Source organism: Macadamia integrifolia, chromosome 3 (genome assembly GCF_013358625.1).
Source record: "Macadamia integrifolia cultivar HAES 741 chromosome 3, SCU_Mint_v3, whole genome shotgun sequence".
NCBI lineage: Eukaryota > Viridiplantae > Streptophyta > Magnoliopsida > Proteales > Proteaceae > Macadamia > Macadamia integrifolia.
Window position 1 is genome coordinate 15,529,745 of NC_056559.1, and position 21,555 is coordinate 15,551,299.

Sequence of the window (21,555 nt, forward strand, 5' to 3'; positions counted from 1 at the left end):
AAAGAAAGAAGTAAGAATCCAAGAAAAACAGAAACTTTGTTCTTCTTTGATTCCGCTGGTAATCTCCTTCCTATTAAAACCCTAGAGATTATCTAATTTTTTTTTTAATTCTCTCTCTCTCTCTCTCTCTCTCTCTCTCTCTCTCTCTCTCTCTCTCTCTCTTCTTCTTCTTCTTCTTCTTTATCTTCCTCCTCTTCTTCTTCTTCTTCAACGCTTTCTCATTCGAAGGACGGAAAAAAAGTCTCTCGTCTACCTGCCACAGATGTGAGAGGAGTTGAGTTGAAAAAAAAATTGGATCCGATTGTGGCAATTAAAGGCTTAGTTTCTTATGTTCTACATATAAAAGCTAGAAATCCTTCGTCTTTTGCAAAAGAAATGCATTTCTCTGAACATATTTAGAAATGTTTCCATTTTCTCGAGCAAGCCTTGTAATGTAAGGGGGATATGCAATTTAGAATCCAAACCTATTTCCTTGAATTATAAGCATATCCATGTAATAATTAAAGTTGTGTTTGGGTGGAAGCTCTTTCACGGAAGAATTGCAACGAATGACAAGTCAGCTCAAAAGGTATTAATTTTGTCTCTCGATGTGATTTGTGTTATAAATCTATGGAATCTCTTCAAATCTATACAAAGGGGGTCTGGGTTGCGTTTTGTTCCATTTTCCAAGTTGTATGGTGCAGCAGAACTCATTAAGTGATCTGTTGGCTCTGGGGAAATTGCAACTTAGGAATGTATCTCCTCAACAGGCTTGGATGGTTGGGCTCATTTTAGTTCCTTACTTCCTATGTATGCAAAGGAATTCATGGAGATATGAAGGAAAAATTTTGAGGGTGGACCTAGTTCTTCAACAAATTTGCTACTCTATTAGAGAGCTTCTTCCCAATATTTAGTGTTGGCGGTCATCCAATTCATTATGTCGATCCTCTTATAGAATCTTGGGTGTTGGGATATACCCCCCTCGGGCTCCAAGAATTCTGATGGTACATTGGTGTGCCCCTATCCCTCCTTGGATCAAACTGAGCTTTGATGGTTGTTTGCTTGGAAACTCAGGATGAGTGGGCGCTGGTAGAGTGCTTCGTAACACTTGTTCAATGGTTGTCCACTCCTTTAGTCATTAGCTTGGTGTTAAAATGAACTATAAGGCATAATTTCAAGGTTTTATTCTTGGTGTTATGGCTGCAAAACAGTTGAAAGTCCAACACTCGTGGATTGAATCATACTCAACGGCTGTGGTCATGGCGATATCTCATTGGCGCTACTTGCGGCCATTTTTAGATGGAATCCAATGGAAAATATCTCATTGTTTCAGATAAGTGAATCCAATTGCGGATTATCTTGCTAAACAAGCTGCTAGATTTGAATCTTCTATCACATCTCTTGCTCTCCCTAGTTTGATTTAAGTTGAACTCAGGGTTGATGCAGAAAGAAGAGCTAGATTTCGTTTCATATAATTTTTTTTTTCTTTGGTGAAGTAGTGGATCTCCTCCCCTGCTAATGACCATGCTGAAGGTGGGGGAATGATTCTGGGTTTTCCCCTTCTCTATGTATTCAGTGTCTAGTTTTATTGGAAAACCAGCTTGTACATCTTTCTTTTTCTCCTTTTCATTCTCTTTCCTTTTATCGAAAAAAGGTAAGAATTAAAGAATTTTTTAAAACTTTATGGGCATAAATGGGGTAGGGGCATGCAGAACAGATAAATTGAGCAAGAGTGATGATCCAGTAAGCTCGAGCTGAATTATGATTATACTAACAATATGCTTGAAGATCAAGGAACAAAGAGAACTTGGAAACATAAATATGGCAAACTATAGCTTTAGGAAATGGTTGAGAAGGTACGGCAATGATATAAGGGAAAGAGATACATTGTAAACAATGCTATTGACTTGGACCATCATGTTTGACGTCTAACCCCAAAGGATCATCTACATATATCTGGTCGCTTGAACGGTCAAATTAATCTTCCAACAGACGAGCTTGGTATATTCGTTGTTGGTCCAACAAGGCCCTAATCAATCTTTCCCTCTAGAGCGTGAGTATCTGCAGTTAGATTTTGGAATTGTGTTAAAGGCTCAGCCATTTGAGTGGAGTAGCCAAGTCAAGTACTCACAGAAAGTAAGATTTATTGATCCATTAAGGTTTACGCAGAATGTGATCAGGCTTACCATTGCTATCCAAGTTCTTAGTTAACCCCTCTCTCTCTCTTTCTCCCTCCCTCTCAAAAGAATTGCCATAACTGAGAAGATCATTAATGTTTTCCAATGATTTTTTTTTTCTGACAAATACGGTATTTATTGATTTAGAACTAGGCTGTGTACTGCATACAAGTAAGTTCACTTGGTATGAACACAGAGTCGGTGAGCAGAAGGAACTGTAGAGGTAAATCTGTCCGATACAATTTGATTCTAGGCAATCTGAATTGGTCATCGGATGCGTATCAGCCTTGAGATCCCCCCCACAACAAAGGAGAGAGGGTTGATAAAAAAGATGGAAGAGAGAGAGAGAGAGAGAGAGAGAGAGTAAAAAAATTAAGATAATCTCTAGTGTTTTAATAAGAACACGATTACTAGTGGAAGCAAGGAGAATACACTTTCCGTTTTTGTTGGGATTCTTACTTTCTTTTTTATTTAAATTTTGAGAATATTTAGAAAATTTCATTAATTGCTTACACCATCCGATTAAAAGATAAAGATGTATCAAGATTCTAACGTAAGTGAATTGAGATTTCCACTTTACTTACATGAAGATTCACCAAACTCCTAAAGACCCATTTTGGGGAAGTGGCGTTATTAATTAGGCAGAGTAATTAACATTCCAATGAACTTCAATCAAATGTTCCTCTTACAAGAACACATGGCTAGAAGTGAAATGGTGTTGTATGTCACATTGTCAATTTTACTTCAGTTTCATTGTCAACTTCAATTCAGTTTCTTAAACATTTCAATTTTAACTGAGGGTGATGTATGTGATTTGGGAAAAGCAACCTCGTGATCGCCAGAGGAAGTGGAGTAAGACGAAGAAGAAAAAAGGAACATTGCCATGAAGATGAGAGAGAATGAGAAGGTCGGGTTAAGATTCCCTTTCGAGGGCGACGAAGAAGATCTCCGGAAAGAAGTTTCTTATAGGGGTTTTTGAGTTGCAGGTTTTGAATAAATTTCTGATCTTGAAAGTGGGATTTGAAAATTGAGGGTTTTTGCTGATGAATTGGGTTCATTGAAGAGGAAAAGCAGATCCGTATGAGGTTTTTGACTGGGCAAATTCTCTTTCATTTCTTTTTTTTTTTTTTCCAAAACAAATTGGAGCTGTAGACAAAGATAATTTTTTTTTCTCTCTCTTTCTCTCTGTCCTTGTTTCACGGAAATTTTTTTTCCAAGATCAGTGTTTTAAATCTCTTGCAGATGATCATGAATCGTGATTCGTATTTCCAATTTGATGAATGAATTGAAGAGTAGAGTCGTTTTAAGTTAAAATCATGATTTTACTCTATAAAGAGCTGATGAGTTGGGTTCATTGAAGAGGGGGTAGTAGGTTGGGTTCGGTTGCAAGATTGGGCGCGAAAGCAGGGGTTGGGAAAGGAACAGAGGGGATGGGGCGTTGCAGGAGCGAGTATGAGGAGGTGACACCGTCTTGCTTCCAATCCTTTCACTAATTGATTGGAAATGCCCTTTTCGAGGGTTGTGAACAGCTCGGATTCCGATCGTTTATCATAGTAAATCTCGGTTGCTCATCGGGACATAATACATTAACGGTGATCGGAGAAATCATCGATGCCATCGACAGAGCAACCGTTGTAAGTTCATGGTAACCAACTGGAATACAGAAATCCAAGTATTCCTGAACGATCTTCCGTCCGACGATTTCAACTCCATCTGCTCGGCATGGCCAGATTTCTGCAAGGAGAAGCTTAGTAGTAAATGTAACGGACGAAACGATAGGTCGTAGCAGCCGCCATTTGTTTGCATTGCTGGAGTTCTCTTGTTCATTGGTAGGTTGAAGAAACTGGGAAGATCATGGTGATTAAATAGAACATGGTTCAAGTTAACAGATCAGACCTCAAATCTGTCTCATGTTAAATTTTTGGGTTTAAATGCAATAAATGAAATTTGAGGGAGAGCGTAACATGGACAAACGCGAGGGGAGGGAAGGTTGTAGTAAATCGAACAAACGTTTTTTTTAAACAGGGGTAGATTTGTCAATCCAGTGACCGTTGTGTTTTGTGTAAGAGGCAGTTTTAGGCACGGTCTCTTGCCAACTGCGCTAGGGGTTTGAAACAGTAATTTCAGGTTTCTAATATGACCATGACCAAGCACCGCCGAAGCGTTTCATATGTTACAAGATCCAGCAACACTCACGTACAGAGCATCAAAGGAGCGAGCAAACGAAAGAAGTTAGAGAGAGAAGAATCGAAGCGAGAAAATGGCGGCCGCTGTATCATCTGTTTGGTCGAAACCAGGCAAGTGGGCACTTGATTCAGAAGAACACGAAGACATTCTCCAACAACAATCGCAACAGCAGAAAGATGAAATCGAAAGGGAGAACGCCCATTTCGATTTCCCATCTCTTGCAGCGGCTGCCGCCCCCAAGTCCAAGAAGAAGAAAGCTCAGACTTTCTCACTTGCCGAATTCAATGTAGGGAAGCCGGTCGGGCACGGAACCGGCAAAGCTGTGCAAACCCCCCGCCTCACCACCGACGAGCTTCTAGTTCTACCCACTGGACCCCGCGAGCGCACCGCAGAGGAGCTCGAACGTTCTCGCAATGGCTTCCGTTCGTATGGCCTTAACGATAACGCAGGCCGAAACAGGTATTCAAATGGGGATGATTCTTCCAACTCGCGGTGGGGCTCTTCTAGGGTTTCTGATGAGCCTCGTAGGAATGGCGGATTTAACAAGGATTCTGCTCCTTCCCGTGCTGATGAGATCGATGACTGGGGCGCCGGTAAGAAATCTATGGCTGCTCCTGCTTTTGAGAGGAGGGAGAAAGGTGGGTTTTTCGATTCGCAGTCCAGGGCTGATGAATCCGACAGTTGGTTGGGAAACAAGACCTTCACATCTTCGGAAGGTCGCAGATTTGGTGGTGGATTTGAGAACCAAAGGGAGCGGCGAGGAGGTTTTGATATGTTTCAGAAGGAGACATCTAATGGAGGAGCTGCGGATTCAGATACTTGGGGGAAGAAGAGGGAAGAGGGCAGTGCAAGTGGAAGGCCGAAACTGGTTTTGCAGCCTCGTACGTTGCCAGTGAATAATGTAGATCAGCAGCTACAGCAAGGGTCAGGGTCGACGGTGAGAGGTAAAGGATCCAACCCATTTGGAGAAGCTCGGCCACGAGAGGAGGTTTTGGCAGAAAAAGGGGAAGATTGGAAGAAGATTGACGAACAGCTTGAATCAGTTAAACTTAAGGAGATGGATTCTGAGGGTTCCGATGGGCTATTGCTGGGAAAAAAGGCATTGGGAAGTGGGAATTGGAGGGCAAGTCCACCTGAGGATTGCACTGAGAGAAATTGGAGGAAGACCGATACAGTTGATGCTCCTACCCCTAGGTCTGTTGTTCTTGGCTAATCCACTTCTAGTTTTGTTGAATGATTTTTTTTTCCCTTCTTTTGGGTGAATAGTTGAATAATATTGTTATCTTGAGTAAGGAAGCTAGTTCCTGCGCATTAGTTAGTTCTTATTTTGTGCTTGTTGCCTGTCTTCAATATTATTATTATTATTTTTTTTTTGACTTTGCATAGATGCTTTTACGAAGCTTTTGTTCAGCTTTAACCATTTTGGTTTACTTCAATTTTTATATGACGGGAAATCATCTGTTGCAGTCTTGATTTTAAAAAATCTCTTCTCCTTTTTGTTGGATGCGAGAAATTCTAACTTAATGGTGTTTGCTAGTTATGGCTCTATCCTTGTAGCTTATGAATTTATTCAAGAGCTTATAATGGGCTCTATTAAGATGGAATAATTTCTTTTGTGCATTAATCTTTGATTCAATCAATTATAATTATCTATTCCAGTCTTACGAATTTGAGTTGGATTCCATCGCCTCTGGACAGGAAGAGAGAGTAAAGTTGTTCTGAGCAATTGCGCTTATATTCCCTTCTTCTAGTTGTATCTGTAATGATTGGTTACATAGTCACAAGACTCTGTCTTGTCTAGACAGATTTCCTTTGGAAGGGAGGCGAGTAAGTCTCTCATAGTATTCAGCTATTGTTAATATTTCACAGCAATGCTGCTATTGAGGAGTTCTAAAGGATTCCTAGCTTTGAACTGTTGCATTTTTTTTCATATCAATTCTTTACTGATCCTGGAATTGTCTCTTTATCTTCTTGACCTGTGGCTACTATTTTCTTGAATCATTGTTGAAAACTTTCCACATTTTTATTCCTTATTAATGTTGGAGTCAAATCTTCATTGTTGATATTATTTTTTACCAATTGCGTACATATTATCTTTAACTCTTTGCTGGCCAATTGGGTTTTTTCCATCATGAATTTGGTTTCTCCTTTAATAATTCATCCTTAATGGGAAGTGAAGATTTGTTGTGGTGGATGGAATTTTGTAACTTCTCTAAGACTCAGATATTAGGGACTGGTTAATTGGTTAAATTGAAGGCTTAATGATGCAGGTACAAAACAGAAGTGGTGCAAATGGCATTCTCCTAGAGAATGTGGAATGTTAGCAAAATCTCCTGTTTCTAGATCTGATTCTAATTCTGGTTTAAATATCTGAACTTTTCAATCGAACTTGAAATCCTACTGCAACTATGTTCTTAAATTCTGGGATTTCAGAAACTGTTTTCTGCGTTAAATTGCAAGTTCTAATTTCTGTTTAAGAATTTTAATTCGAATACAGTGTCTGCTACTCACTTTTCTCCATTGAATGACAGAATCCTATGGTCACACTGCTTTCTAAGATTTCAATTTCCTGAATCTTAGTTCTGTACTGTTTATGCTTTCTGGGATCTGTTTCAGCAGAGAAAGTTGTTATTTTTCCTTAGTCTGATTCTGGTTTGAAACCCTATGAAGCTACCACTGTTTCTGCTGTTTCAAAGCCTTCTTACTTCCAGTAGATTTGCTTCAAAATAGAGAATCTGACCATCAGAGTTGATCCAAAGTTTACTGATCTGTTTTGCTGTCCTATTAGACCACTCAACAGGCTTTTTGGACCATATCAGATTTGTGTTTGTTGACTTATTAAAAATTAACAATTTTGGTTTTAGTGTTCGTACTCACTGCGATTCTGGTTTATTGGGATTTCTGAACCTCAACACTTGGGTGATCTAGAATTCCAATTCATCTCCTCTCTCCTCCCCCACAGCTGGAGATTTTCTTTCTCTTGTTATTCTCTATCTTCTTCTTTTCCTCCTATTTCTTCTCTTTCTTTATTGGGACAGCACAATAGATTTTATCTCCCCTCTTCCTTCCTCCTTCCATTTCTCTCTCAATCCACCTCATCAAGATGAATTCAAGTTAAATTTATTTCTGAATTTTATATTGGAAGTTAAATGTTGAAATCTGAAAATTATCTTCTTAATTCTGGCCATGAGATCTGAGCAATCGTAGCCATTAGACCTGATTTAAAGATCTAGAATAATATCAACAGAATCTTGGAGATTGGCCCATCACTTGCGGATCCATCTTGATCGATCTGCCTAAGGGGGGGGGGGACGTGGAGACATGTATTTGTTTTTGAGAAATCTAAAGCAAGTGTAACATTTGCATATTATCTGGGGAAACTGTTCTTAATATAGTGGTCTGCTGTCTGCTTCTTCCTGAAAGTACGATTTAACAAGGAGGTTTGCGTCTCCATTGATACCAACGATGAAAATTGTGGTTTGCATGGTGGCAAGATTTTTATATCTTAGGGGTTTGGAACTGTCGAATGATATTGCTAATCTAATTGCCATCAAACATTTTCACCCACTCCCAGTGAAAAACAAAATACTAATAATACTTCACATCTATAATGTTAAGAAGAAGATGATGCAGTGCAGATAATTAGTGTGGCGGTGATTATTTGCGTTTGGAGTGTTGTGTCACGTGTGATCGGCATATTCTTTTAAAGCTTAAAGAAAATTCTACAGGACAGTCGTAATATAGGCTATGATGTATGGAGCGGAATCTTGGGCAGCCAAGAAGTATATAGATAAGTTGATTGTGGTAGAGATGATGTTGCGGTGGATGTGCGGACAAAACTCAGAATTATAGAGTGAGGAATGACCGGGTTAGAGCTGACTTGGGAGTTACCCCAATTCAGGATAAGTGATGAGCACATTTATGTGTGAAATCTAGGTGGTAAAGCATGCATTTTACATATTTAGAATGGAACTACTTTGGGTTTTACTCTCTTTTAAAGGCCTTAAGGACTATCGGACGTCATATCTCCAATTTTACATATAAATAGGTCATATTTCTTTTCATGGTTGCGAAGATGACGAAATTCTGAGCAAGATGGACGTGTTGCATTAAAAGTACACATTCGTTTAGACACTTGTGCACGCGATTATTATTTTCATGCAAGAAAAAGAATAATGGACCAGAACTGAACCGAGATGCAGCCCAACCCTTCTACAGTTGTCCTAGGGGAATATTCCAAATGCCAACAAGATGGAGGGAGCCACATGGGGCGTTGAACACTCTCCTCCACTTTGGGTGATTTTCTCTTTTTGGAGATTTGTAGAGATTTTCTATCTCTTATTTTTCACCTACTTAAAGCACCAAGGGCATGGACGAGATTTTCCATTAAATTAGAAGATTGGTCAAAGCAAAGCAAGAAAAATAGTCCAAAGGGGGATTTGTGCGCAAGTTGAAGAGAGGGAAAAAGAAGGAAATAAAAGAGAAAAAATAGGGAAGAAAGGTAAGAAAAATCATGGGAGATTCTCTTTCCACACGTTTTCTCCCTTTCTCTCTTCTCTCTCCACCTCATCAACAAGATCTAAAAAAATTCTATTTTTTTTAGAAGCTAAAATCGTTAGCTTCCCTCACCCATTCTCTATATAATAGAATCAACACAAGGGGAGGGGGCACTTCTCTTTTTGTTAGGGTTTTATTCTAATTTGTCTTATCTAGTTCTTCTTAGTTTTTGCTTTATGCACTTTTATAAGATCTTTTTATTTTATTAATTCAAGTACTTTTGTTTTTGATTCAATCTTTTAATTTTATTGTTTATGGAATTGAAGTTGTAATTTTCAATTTATAGTTCTAGGTGTGGTTCTAGGTGACAACAAGAAGCTGTGGAGTATCTCTTTCAAGTTCATTTTTTTGTTTTAGATTTGTTTTCTCCAGGCCTAGCAATTTCAGATTTGGTTTATTCCAGATCTGATTTTTTGGGCTGGTAGTATTTCAAATCAACCAAGTTTTCAAGTTCAAGTATTAAAATTCAGGTAGGTAGGCTTCTACATTAGTCTCCTCACCCCGTTTCATTCCCTCTTCTTGCTACTCATCATTTTTAATTTAGGTTTTAAATTTTTAGTTTTACATTATTGCTTTCCCTTTCCCCCAAGGTTCATGACTAGATTATGCGTTGGCTTTGCCCCTCTCTAAGCCATAGAACCATCATTTTATTTAAGTTATTTATTTTCAGTCATCCCTTCCGCTTAAGCTAAGTAGAAAAGCCTTTGTAAGAGTTACTCTCTAGTCAAGTAAGGAAGCTTGCATTGTTTGCAGTGCATCCCTCGGGCTAAGTAGAGAAACCTATTTGTGTGCCTCTCTTTGGCTTTGTCCTCTTTATTTATACTTTTATTTGCTTTTCAACACTTTTTATTTCAGCACTTTTACTTTCATTTATTTGCTTTTTAATTGCGTGATTTGAGTATTTAAATTCTTAGATGACGAATGGTTAGGGTTAGATGTGAATGGTTAGGTTTTTGTTTTTAATTGCAATTCCAATTTCCTTAGTTGTGTTGGTTAGGACGTTATATTAGATGCATTTGTTTTAGCTTGGTAGTTAGAATTAGATCACAATCAATCAATCCGTACACTTTTGCGTTGTTAAAAGATGTTAAAAATAAAGTGGCTGTTTTCCTTGTGTTCAACCCGTTAGCTACACTGATCCGTATGTTTGCAGTTACTTTTAAATCTCAAACAAGCGTATGGATCAATGCAGCTAACGGGTCGAACACAAGGAGAGTAGCCACTTTATTTTTAGCTTCTTTTAGTAACACGAAAGTGTACGATTGATTGATTGATTGTGATCTAATTCTAACTACCGACCTAAAACAAATGCATCTAATATAACGTTCTAACCAACACAACTAAGGAAATTGGAATTGCAATTAAAAATAAAAACCTAACCATTCACATCTAACCTAACCATTCGTCATCTAGGAAGTTAAATACTCAAACCACGCAATTAAAAAGCAAATAATTTAAAGTAAAAGTGTTGAAAAGTAAATAAAAGCGGGAACAAAGCCAGAGAGAGGCATTCAAGTAGGTTTTTCTATTTAGCCTGAGTTATGCACTGCAAATAATGCAAGCTTCCCTACTTGACTAGAGAGTAACACTTACAAGGGCTTTTCTACTTAGCTTAAGGGGAAGGGATGACTAAAAATAAATAACTGAAATAAAAGGATGGTTTTATGGCTTAGAGAGGGGCAAAGCCAACGCATAATCTAACCATGAACATTGGAGGAAAGGGAAAGCAATAATGTAAAACTAAAAATTTAAAACCTAATTTAAGAATGATTGGTAACAAGAAGAGGGAGCGAAAGGGGCGGTGAGGAGACTTATGTAGAAGCTTACCTACTGAACTTCAATACTTGAACTTGAAAACTTGGCTGATTTGAAATACTACCAGCCCTAAAAACCAGATCTCGAATAAACCAAATATGTAATTGCTAGGACTGGAGAAAACAAATCTAGAAGAGAAAAACTGAACTTGAAAGAGATGCTCCACAGCTTGTTATTGTTACCTAGAATTAAGCCTAGAACTAGAAATTGAAAATTACAACTTTAATACCATAAACAATAAAATTAAAAGACTGAATCAAAAACAAAAATGCTTGCATTAATAAAATAAAAAACTATTATAAAAGTGTATAAAGCAAAAACTAAGAAGAATTAGCGAAGTCAAACTATAAGAAAACCCTAAGAAAAAGAGAAGTGCCCCCTCCCGTTGTGTTGATTCTATTATATAGAGAATGGGGGAGGGAAGCCAATGATTTTAGTTTCTAAAAAAAAAAGGAGGATTTTTTTAGATCTTAATGAGGTAGAGAGAGAAGAGAAAGGGAGAAAAAGTGTGGAGAGAGAATCTCCCATGATTTTTCTTGCCTTATTTTTTCTTTTATTTCCTTCTTTTTCTCTCTCTTCAAACTTGCGCACAAACCCCCTTTGGACGATTTTTTTTGCTTTGCTTTGACCAATCTTCTAATTTAATGGGAAATCCTATCCATGTCCTTGTTGCTTTAAGTTGGTGGAAAATAAGATAGAGAAAATCTTCACAAAATCTCCAAAAAGAGAAAATCACCCAAAGTGGAGGAGAGTGTTCAACACCCCATGTGGGTCCCTCTAGCTTGTTGGCATCTAGAATGTTCCCCTTAGGACAACTGCAGAAGGGCTGGCTTGCATCTCAGTTCAGTTTTGGTCCATTATTATTTTTCTGGCCCCCGAAAAGAATAATCACATGTGCGGGTGTCTAAACGAATGTGTACTTTTAGTGCAACACGTCCATCTTGTTCAGAATTTCGTCCTCTTAGTAACCATGAAACGAAATAGGACATCTTTATGTGTAAAATTGGAGATACGATGTCCGATAGTTCTTAAGGCATTGAAAATACAATACTTGCGAAAAGAGAGTAAAACCCAAAGCAACTTCATTCTAATTATGTAAAATGAATGCTTTACTACCTAGGGCCCGTTTGATAACGTTTCAAGAAATGTGTTTCTGCCGTTTTTGTGTCCAGAAACAGAACAAAAAGCGTTTGATAAAACTGTTTCGTTTCACTTGTTTTTAGAAATAGAAATTGAAATTTCTACCTATTTATGGTTTAAGAAACGACCCAGATGAAACAACTTGCTGTTTCTGGAAACGACTTATGGTTATTCTTTCGCTGGTTATTATCGACTTTTAGAAACATGACTTATCAAACACCTTCAATTCCGTTTTTGTTTATAGAAATAGAAATTTAGGGACCGTTTGATAACGTTTCAAGAAACGCGCTTCTGCCGCTTCTATGTCTAGAAACGGCAGAAACGGAACAAAAAGCGTTAGATAAAACTGTTTCGTTTCACTTGTTTTCAGAAATAGAAATAGAAATTTCTACCTATTTATAGTTCAAGAAACGACCTAGGCGAAACAAGTAGAGCCGTTTCTGGAAACGACTCGTGGTCATTCTTTCGCTGGTTACTATTGACTTCCGGAAACATGACTTATCAAGCACCTTCAATTTTGTTTCTATTTCTAGAAACGGAAATTTATGTTTCTGCTGTTTCTTGAAACAGAAGCGGTAGAAATGTTATCAAACAAACCCCTAGATTTCACTAAGATTAAGTATCAGTATCGGTTGCCATATCGATCGGCCAAAATTAAGATACGTATCGAAGGATATCGTATCGTATCGGAGATACGCTAAAGATATGTACATAAATAGATAGGAAACAGTTTTTTATACACTTTTCCATAAAAAAAATAGTTAAAAAAAGCTATATATAACATGTATATGCATAAATAGTAAATTAAGAGTATCGCACTAAGAATCAAAGGTTTGTAGTTGTTCAATAAATGTAAAATCCTTGTTCCTAACCTTGATTTCCACTTTAGTTAGAGAGAAAAATGGTTGGTAGCAACTTTGGAACAAAAACACCTCAAAAAATTGTGTTTTTCTAAAAAATTACCCATTTTGGCCATTTTATGATCGTATTGGTACGTATCGATGTGTATCGTAAGATACGTATCGATACAAAATGGTTTAAAAAATTTCATGTATCGTATCGGTCCGTATCGTATCGGTCTGTATCCTATCGATAAGGGCCAATACGGATACGTATTGACCGATATGGTACGATATGGACCGATACTTTAAACCCTAGATTTCACACATAAATGTGCTCATCATAATTCCCCCACACTTAGACTTTGTTAGTCATCTAGCAAAAGAAAAAGAATAAAAGCAAAAGACCTAACTCACTTTCGTAGGAATCACGGTTGCACATAACATGTGCAACAAGCCTTTAAACCACTAGGTCACCCCTAGAGGACGTGTTGTCTCGTGGGTGTTTGCAGGGAATAAACACCTAAAATTCAGAAAAAACTGTTAGATCAAACACTAAAAAATACAAAAAATAAAGAGAATAGATCCGTACGACAGAGATTTAACGAGGTTTACACACCAAGGTGGTGTACTACGTCCTCGGGCGTAGAAGATGTTTCACTATGCAGAAGAGAGATTACACCCAAGCATCGGTGAGAAAACTTGCCCTGAAACCCTAGCTCGATAAACCCCCAAAATACAATAACTTTCTCAATAAGACAACAATACATTATATACTCCAAGTCGCGGGTCGACCCATCGGGTCGCGATCGATCCGGTTGAACCATACTGCCCGCATACGAGATCAGTGATGGGCTTCGGGCTTGGGCCTATCGGCCCAACCCCTCTGCTTCCATCACAGATCTCAGAAAAACTTCCCATTCGGGTCGCTACCAAAATATGTCGGAGCAGGTCAATCTTCAAAACGGGTCAAGAATTCGAGAGAAACTTAACAAATCTCCACCTTGACTTGAATTCTCCTCCAACAAACAAACAAATAGCTAAAATCTTCATCTTATCTTATAGCCCTCCAAAGGGATGAACTCAAACACGGCAAACATCAAGTAAGTTCAAGCAATGTTCGAACTTACCAACACAGAGGCTTAGTCAATATATCAGGTGGATTATCTTCAGTACTAGTCTTCAACACTTGAATATTACATTAAGCAATTATCTCTTTTATGAAATGATACTGAACATCAATGTGCTTTGTCCTCTCATGATACATCAAATCTTTAGTCAAGTGAATAGCACTCTGGCTATCACAATGGACCGCAGTCACCCCATGATCCATGCTGAGTTCTCCCAACAAACCTCTAAGCCAAATAGCTTCTTTAATTGCCTCAGTCATTACCATATACTCTGCTTCAATAGTAGATAATGCAACTGTAGACTGTAAAGTAGCTTTCCAACTAGCCGTACTTCCTCCAAGAATAAATACATAGCCTGTGAGTGACCTCTTGTCAAGATCACCTGCATAATCTGAATCAACATAACCAGATAAACTATCACAATTTCTCCCAAGCTTCAAACAAACACCAAAGGTCCCTTTCAAGTACCTAAGTATCCACTTCACTGCTTCCTAATGAGCTTTACCTGGACATGACAAATATCTGCTCACCACACTGACAGCTTGTGAAATGTTAAGACGAGTGCAAAACCATAGCTTACATAACGGAGCCAACTGCACTAGAGTATGGAACATGTGATATGTACTCCACCTCTTCATTTATCTTAGGTGATAGAGCAACTGAAAGTCTAAAATGAGATGCAAGAGTAGTTACAGGTTTGGCATCTTTCATGCCAAAACGATTCAATACCTTCTCAGTGTACTTTTATTGAGATAGCTTTAGCTTCCCTGCTTTTCTGTCCCTCCTGATCTCCATACCAAGGATCTTCTTTGCTGCCCCCAAATCTTTCATCTCAAATTCAGAACTTAATTGTTCCTTCAACCTGTTGACCTCATTCCTCTCTTTTGCTGCAATCAACATATCATCAACATAAAGCATCAAATATGTGAATGAGCCATCAGAGAGTTTTTTGAAATAAACACAACAATCATATTGACATCTGCAATATCCAAAATTAGCCATAACTGAATCAAACCTTTTATACCACTGTCTAAGAGACTGTTTCAAACCATATAGGGACTTCTTCAACAAGCATACATGGTCCTCCTTACCTTCTATAACAAAACCTTCAGGTTGATGCATATAAATCTGTTCTAGTTCACTATGTAAGAATGCTGTTTTTACATCAAGTTGCTCCAACTCCAAATCATGCATAGCAACTAAAGCAAGTAGGACATGAATAGAACTATGCTTAATAACAGGTGAAAAAACATCATTAAAATCTCTTTGTACTTGATTGTAGCCCTTTGCAACCAACTGTGCCTTATGCCTAGCATCTTCTACACCTGAGGCAGATTCCTTCTTCTTGAAAACCCATTTGCAGCCAACAATTTTCTTCCCTGTTCTCGGCTTGACAAGCTCCCAAGTCTGATTTTTATGAAGAGATTCCATCTCATTCATGGCAATCAACCATTTTGTAGAATCAATTGAAGTAACAACTTCAGAATATGTTGCAGGCTCACTATTTTCAATTGTATCTGCAACAGACAATGCATAAGCAACAAATTCAGCATGCCCATACTTTTGTGATTGTCTAATATTCTTCCTTGGTCTATCCTTGGCAATGCTGTATCGCTCTTCTTTTTTATTTTCTTGAGCATCATCTCCTTCAGTTAAAGTAGGAAGCTGAACTAAAGTAGATTGTACTTTGTTTGAAGATGAACCATCAATTTCAAACTCCACCTTCTCTCTAGATTTTTCTTGACTTTCATCACAATGAACAAGAGCTTCTTTCCTACGATGCAATATAGCAGATTCATCAAAAGTAACATCTCTGCTAATAAGAAATTTTGGAGACTTTGGATCAGGACACCACAACTTGTATCTATTCACTCCAGATCCATACATAAGAAAAATGCATTTTTTAGTCTTAGGTTCCAACTTTCCATCATTCACATGTGCATAAGCAGGACATCCAAATACTTTTAAATTAGAGTAGTCTGTAGGCTTACCTGACCAAATTTCCTTTGGAGTCTTGCACTCAATAGCTGTGCGAGGAGATCGATTCACCAACAAGGTTGCTGTGTTAACTGTTTCTACCCAGAACTCCTTGCCTAATCTTGCATTTGATAACATACACCTTGCCTTTTCTAACAAGGTTCTATTCATATGCTCTGCCACTCTATTTTGCTGGGGTGTTTTAACAACTGTATGATGTCTTGCAATACCTTCATTTTTGCAGAACTCATTAAAGTCACCTTCACAGAACTCTATGCCATTATTGGTTCTCAACCTCTTAATTTGTTTCCCGGTCTGCTTCTGAAGCAAATTATTCTACTGTTTGAAAGTGTTAAATACTTTATTTGTGCTTCAAGAAATAGACCCAAACCTTCCTATAGAAATCATCAATGAAAGTAAGCAAGTACCTTGCACTAGCCCCCTTTGAAGCAACCCTGGAGGGTGCCCATAGGTCTGAATGAATGTAGTCTAAACTTCCCTTGATCCTGTGAATAGCAGTATCGAAACTGACTCTCTTTTGCTTCCCAAACACACAATGCTCACAAAACTCCATTGCTCTTGTACTCTGACCACACAACAAGCCCCTTTTACTTAATGATGTCATTCCTCTTTCACTCATATGGCCTAACCTCATGTGCCATAAATTTTTGACATTTGATTCAGACATAGATGATGAAGCTATTGCAACAGACCTAGTGACTGTGATACCCTGTAACACATACAAACTGCCAACTTTGATTCCTTTTATCAACAAGAGAATACCCTTGCTGATCTTCATGACTCCACCTTCAGCTGTATATTTGCACCCATTTGAATCAAGAGTGCCTAAACTGATGAGATTTTTCTTCAAATCAGGGAAATTCCTGACATTAGACAAGGTTCTGACAATGCCATCATACATCTTGATATTGATCGTTCCCATTCTAATAGTCTTACAAGAAGCATTATTTTCCATCAACATAACTCCACCTCGAACTGATTCGTACGTGGAAAACCATTTACGATTGGGACACATATGGTAGGAACAACCAGAGTTAAGAATCCATTCATCCTGTGATCTGACTCTTATCATCAGTCACCAAAAGCATATCATACTCACTCTCATCTTCAGCAATACTAGCTTCTGCAGAATCATCTCTCTTCTGTTGATTTTGGACACCACCACCTGCTTTCTGCTTATTAAAAAGCTTATAGCATTCAGATTTAATATACCCATTGCTTTGCAGATTCTTGATATCCTCAATAGAGATTGTCTCTCTACCATAAATTATGGTATCCTTAAAATGCTTATAAGATGGAGGCAGAGAACATAACAATAATAAAACCAAATCTTCATCGCCTATTTTAACATCTATCCTTTTTAAATCAGTAACAATAGAATTAAATTCAGACATGTGGGATTTAATAGAAGTACCTTTACCCATATGAAGGGTATACAGTTGCTTCAATCTCAACCTATTGGTGAGGGATCTGGTGAGGTGGAGATTCTCTAACTTCACCCATGATTATGCAGTCGTTTTCTCTGAGGCTGTGCTTGGTAGCCAAGAGAAGAAAAGAAAAGAAAAAAGAATCTATAGAAGAAAAGAGAAGAAAAGAAATGAAGTGGTGAGAAAATAAAAAGAGTATGTATGTTTGGTTACCAAGAGAAGAAAAGGAAAGAAAAAAAAAATTCAAAAAATTTTGAATTTTAAGAGAGAGACAGGAAATCATTATGTAATCATTCTTTTTTTTGTCTCATTATGTTGTCATATTTTCTCATGTTTTCTTGTGTTTTTTGTAAGATTTTTTTTTGGGGAGCAAAAGAAAACTTCACAATTCCCAAAAGGAATTTTGAATTTTAAAAGGTGAATCTTCTCTTGGGGTGAAGACATACCAAGTGCAAAGAGAAATTCTTCACCCAAGAAAAAAAGTACAAAAATTGTACTTTTTTCTTTTCTTTTCTTCTCTTGGTTACCAAACACAGCCTGAGAGAACTTGTAGAACATCATTTGAAAGACACAACTGAATAGCTGAAAGGGTTTTATCATCCAAATCGTTCCAATCTTCACAGACATAGTTGCAATTTTCTTCGCCTTCCCAAATAGGGTTTTCTTCAAACCCTACTGTTTAAGAACAACCATCATTCGACCCTGCCATAGATTAAAACTAATGTTGCCGTCGAACCTATCAATATCGTACTTCGTTGAAGCCATGGATCGAAGTAACCCAAAGCTTTGATATCAGTTTGTTAGATCAAACACCAAGAAATACGAAAAATAAAGAGACAATAGATCCGCACGACACAGAGATTTAACGAGATCCACACACCGGGGTGGTGTGCTATGTCCTCGGGTGAAGAATAAGATGTTTCACCATACAGAAGAGATTACACCCAAGCAGCGGCGAGAAAACTCGCCTTGAAACCCTAGCTCGATAAACCCCCAAAATACAATAACTTTCTCAAGAAGACAAAAGTACATTATATACTCCAAGTCGCGGATCGACCCATCGGGTCGCAATCGATCCGGTAGAACCATATTGCGGGGGCTACGCTTCCACACCCCCATACGAGATCAGTGATGGGCTCTGGGCTTGGGCCTATCGGCCCAACCCCTCTGCTTCCATCACAGATCTCAGAAAACTTCCCATTCGGGTCACCACCAAAATATGTCAGAGCGGGTCAATATTCAAAAATGGTCAAAAATTCGAGACAAACTTAACAAAAACAAATCCCAACCTTGGCTAAAAGTAAGGGCCATACCTATCCAGAGCAAAAATGATTCCTTTTATATTTGATCTAGGGACCCCCACGCTTAAATTTTTATTACCCCATATCAATTCCAGGTGCAAGCATATTTCTTAATTTGGAATTCACTTTGTCTCTTTCAAAACATCCTTATCTTAAGGCAAAACCACTTCTGAAGTACTAGGGAACCAAAGAGTAAGGCGTTGGAGTGTTTTTGACTAAACATGTTATTAATGTATTGATGACATTTTCACATACTTTCCTGCTGTGTAGTTTTTTTTTTTTCATAATGAACTCTATCCTACTCCACTACTGTTGGCTTGAATGACATGGTGGAGCAAACACCAGACACCCAAGTTATTATATAGCTTCTCTTTTTTGCATATGTCCATATAGACAGTGATGTCAGAGTTCTTTTAGAAATTTTCTCCCTAAGAGTTTCGATCAAGACACCACGCTTCCTGAGGCGCAATGCCCTGTCTAGTTCTAAGGAAATCAACTCTTACTTTTCATTTATATCACTTTGCACACTTCATTTAAAATTATGTATTTGTCAACTCATGCCAATCTGAAAAGAAAGTCTCAACTCCAAATCTAGAGTACAGGGAACCCACATGCATATGGTTCAATACCGTAAAACAAGGGTCTCTTATTTTTCAAAAGAGTCCCATAAAAAAACAGATTTTTTTTTTTTTTTTTTCTCAACAAGGTTTTTATGGTTCAAGATGGGTACCTTAATTAACACTATTACTTTTATATATCAAGCAACCGAATGGTATGATCATTAGCCAAAAACCAAAGTAGGACTTCATCCTTAGCAAGCTAAAAAGCAAAAAGAAAAACAAATACAAACTAAGGAGAAAAAAACAAAAATAGAAAAAGACATTGATTTCCCTCCCCCACACTTAAGCCATGCAATGTCCTCAATGCATGGAAAGAATTATAAGTAAGGACAATGCAAGGTGGTCATACCTAAGTAAAAGTCAGTCATCTGTGTAAAGAGGTTCATGGAGTTCCATGACCTCTTCCAGAGCAGAAGATGGCAACTCAATGAAGGGTTTCAATCGTTGACCATTGACCTTGAAAATTGCACCTATGTTAGGGTTCAAAACTTCAATAGCACCATAAGAAAAAACAGTCTACACAATATAAGGATCATCCCAACGGGATCTCAACTTACTTGGAAAAATATGCAACCTCAAGTTATATAACAAAACTTTGTTGCCAACTTGAAAAGATTTCCTAAGAATTTGTCTATCATGGAAGGCTTTGGTTTTGGCCTTGTAAATCCGAGCACTATCATAGGCATCGTTCCTAATCTCCTCCAACTCTACTAGGTGGAGTTTCCTATGCGCTCCAGCAGTAGACAGATCAAAATTTAACTGTTTGATAGCCCAAAACGCCTTATGTTCTAACTCAACCGGTAAATGACATGCCTTCCCATACATCAGACTGTAGGGAGATTGACCCAAATCGGTCTTGTAAGCAGTCCTATGTGCCCACAAGGTATCCACCAATCGATTAGACCAATCCTTGCGATTAGTATTAACAGTTTTCTCTAAATCTGCTTGATTTGCCTATTGGTCACCTCCACTTGGCCACTAGTTTGGGGGTGATAAGGAGTAGCTAGCTTATGGGTGATCCCATATTTCTTTATCAAGGCTTCGAGAGGCCTATTGCCAAAGTGTGCACCCCTATCACTAACAATTGCACGTGGTGTACCAAAGCGGGAGAAAATGTACTATTTCATAAACTTAACCACTACTTTGTGGTCATTAGATTTACAGGCAATGGCTTCAATCCATTTAGAAACATAATCTATAGCCAATAAGATATATAAATTCCCAAAAGAATTAGGGAATGGTCCATGAAATCAATACCCCACACATAAAAAATTTCAACAACTAGAATTAGGTTGAGGGGGCATTATATTTCTCTTGGTCACACGTCCTAAAGATTGATAGGCTTTACAAGACTTGCAATACACAAAAGCATCCTTGAAGAGGTTAGGCCAATAGAATCCACACTGTAAAACTTTGGCCGCAGTCTTCTTTGCACTAAAATGGCCTCCACATGCCTGATCATGGCAAAAAGATAGAATAGAATGCTGTTCATGATTATTAGGAATACAACGTCGGATAAATTGATCTGGACACGTCTTAAACAAATAAGGATCATCTAAAAAAAAGTACTTAACATGGGAATGAAACCTATACATATGTTGGGTGTACCAATGGGGAGGTGTCACACCCATAACCAAATAGTTGACAATGTCAGCGAACCACGGTTCACTAGCGACTGCCAACAACTGCTCATCAGGAAAGCTCTCATTGACTGGAGATTCACCAGTCAAAGAATTAGGCAGCCGAGATCATGGTTTAAAGTATCTCCGATACCGATACGATACCCTCTGAAACGTATCTTAAATTTATCCGACCGATACGATACATGGAATTTTTAAAATCCTTTCGTATCTATATATATCCTACAATACATATCGATATGCACCAATACACTATCAATACGTATTGATACTCTATGGAAAATATAAAATCGAGGTGAAATATACGTTTTAGTATGTATTGGTAAGTATCGGTGAGTATTTGTATGTATCGATTGGTACGTATCGATGAGTATCAGTACGTATTGGTATGTATCGATTAATACATATCGGTGAGTATCAGTATGTACCGATACAGTGCGCTATGGTCATATAATGGCCAAGATGGGTATTTTTTCAGAAAACACTATTTTTTGAGGGGTTTTTGTTCCAAAGTTGCTGCCAGTCATATTTCTCTCTAACTAAAGTGGAAATCAAGGTTGGGAACAAGGATTTTACATTTATGGGACAACTACAAACCTTGAATTCTTAGTGCGATACCCTCAATTTAGTGTTTATGCATAATACATGTTATCAATAGTTTTTTTTAACAAATTTTTTATGCAAAAGTGTTTAAAAATGTGTTTCATATCCATTGCGTATCTTTAGCGTATCTCCGATACGATAC

The 21,555-nt window shown here is 37.9% G+C and overlaps 1 protein-coding gene across 1 annotated transcript in view; it reads left to right on the plus strand.

Annotated features, from left to right (window-relative positions):
• The first annotated feature begins 3,615 nt into the window (after window positions 1-3,615).
• The window catches only part of LOC122074110 (eukaryotic translation initiation factor 4B3-like), a 31,798-nt gene continuing 13,858 nt past the window's right edge, over window positions 3,616-21,555 (plus strand). Inside the window, exon 1 of the mRNA XM_042638952.1 lies at window positions 3,616-5,537. Within this exon, the coding sequence (XP_042494886.1) occupies window positions 4,417-5,537 (1,121 nt within the window). The 5' untranslated portion in view covers window positions 3,616-4,416. The remainder of the gene's footprint in view (window positions 5,538-21,555) is intronic.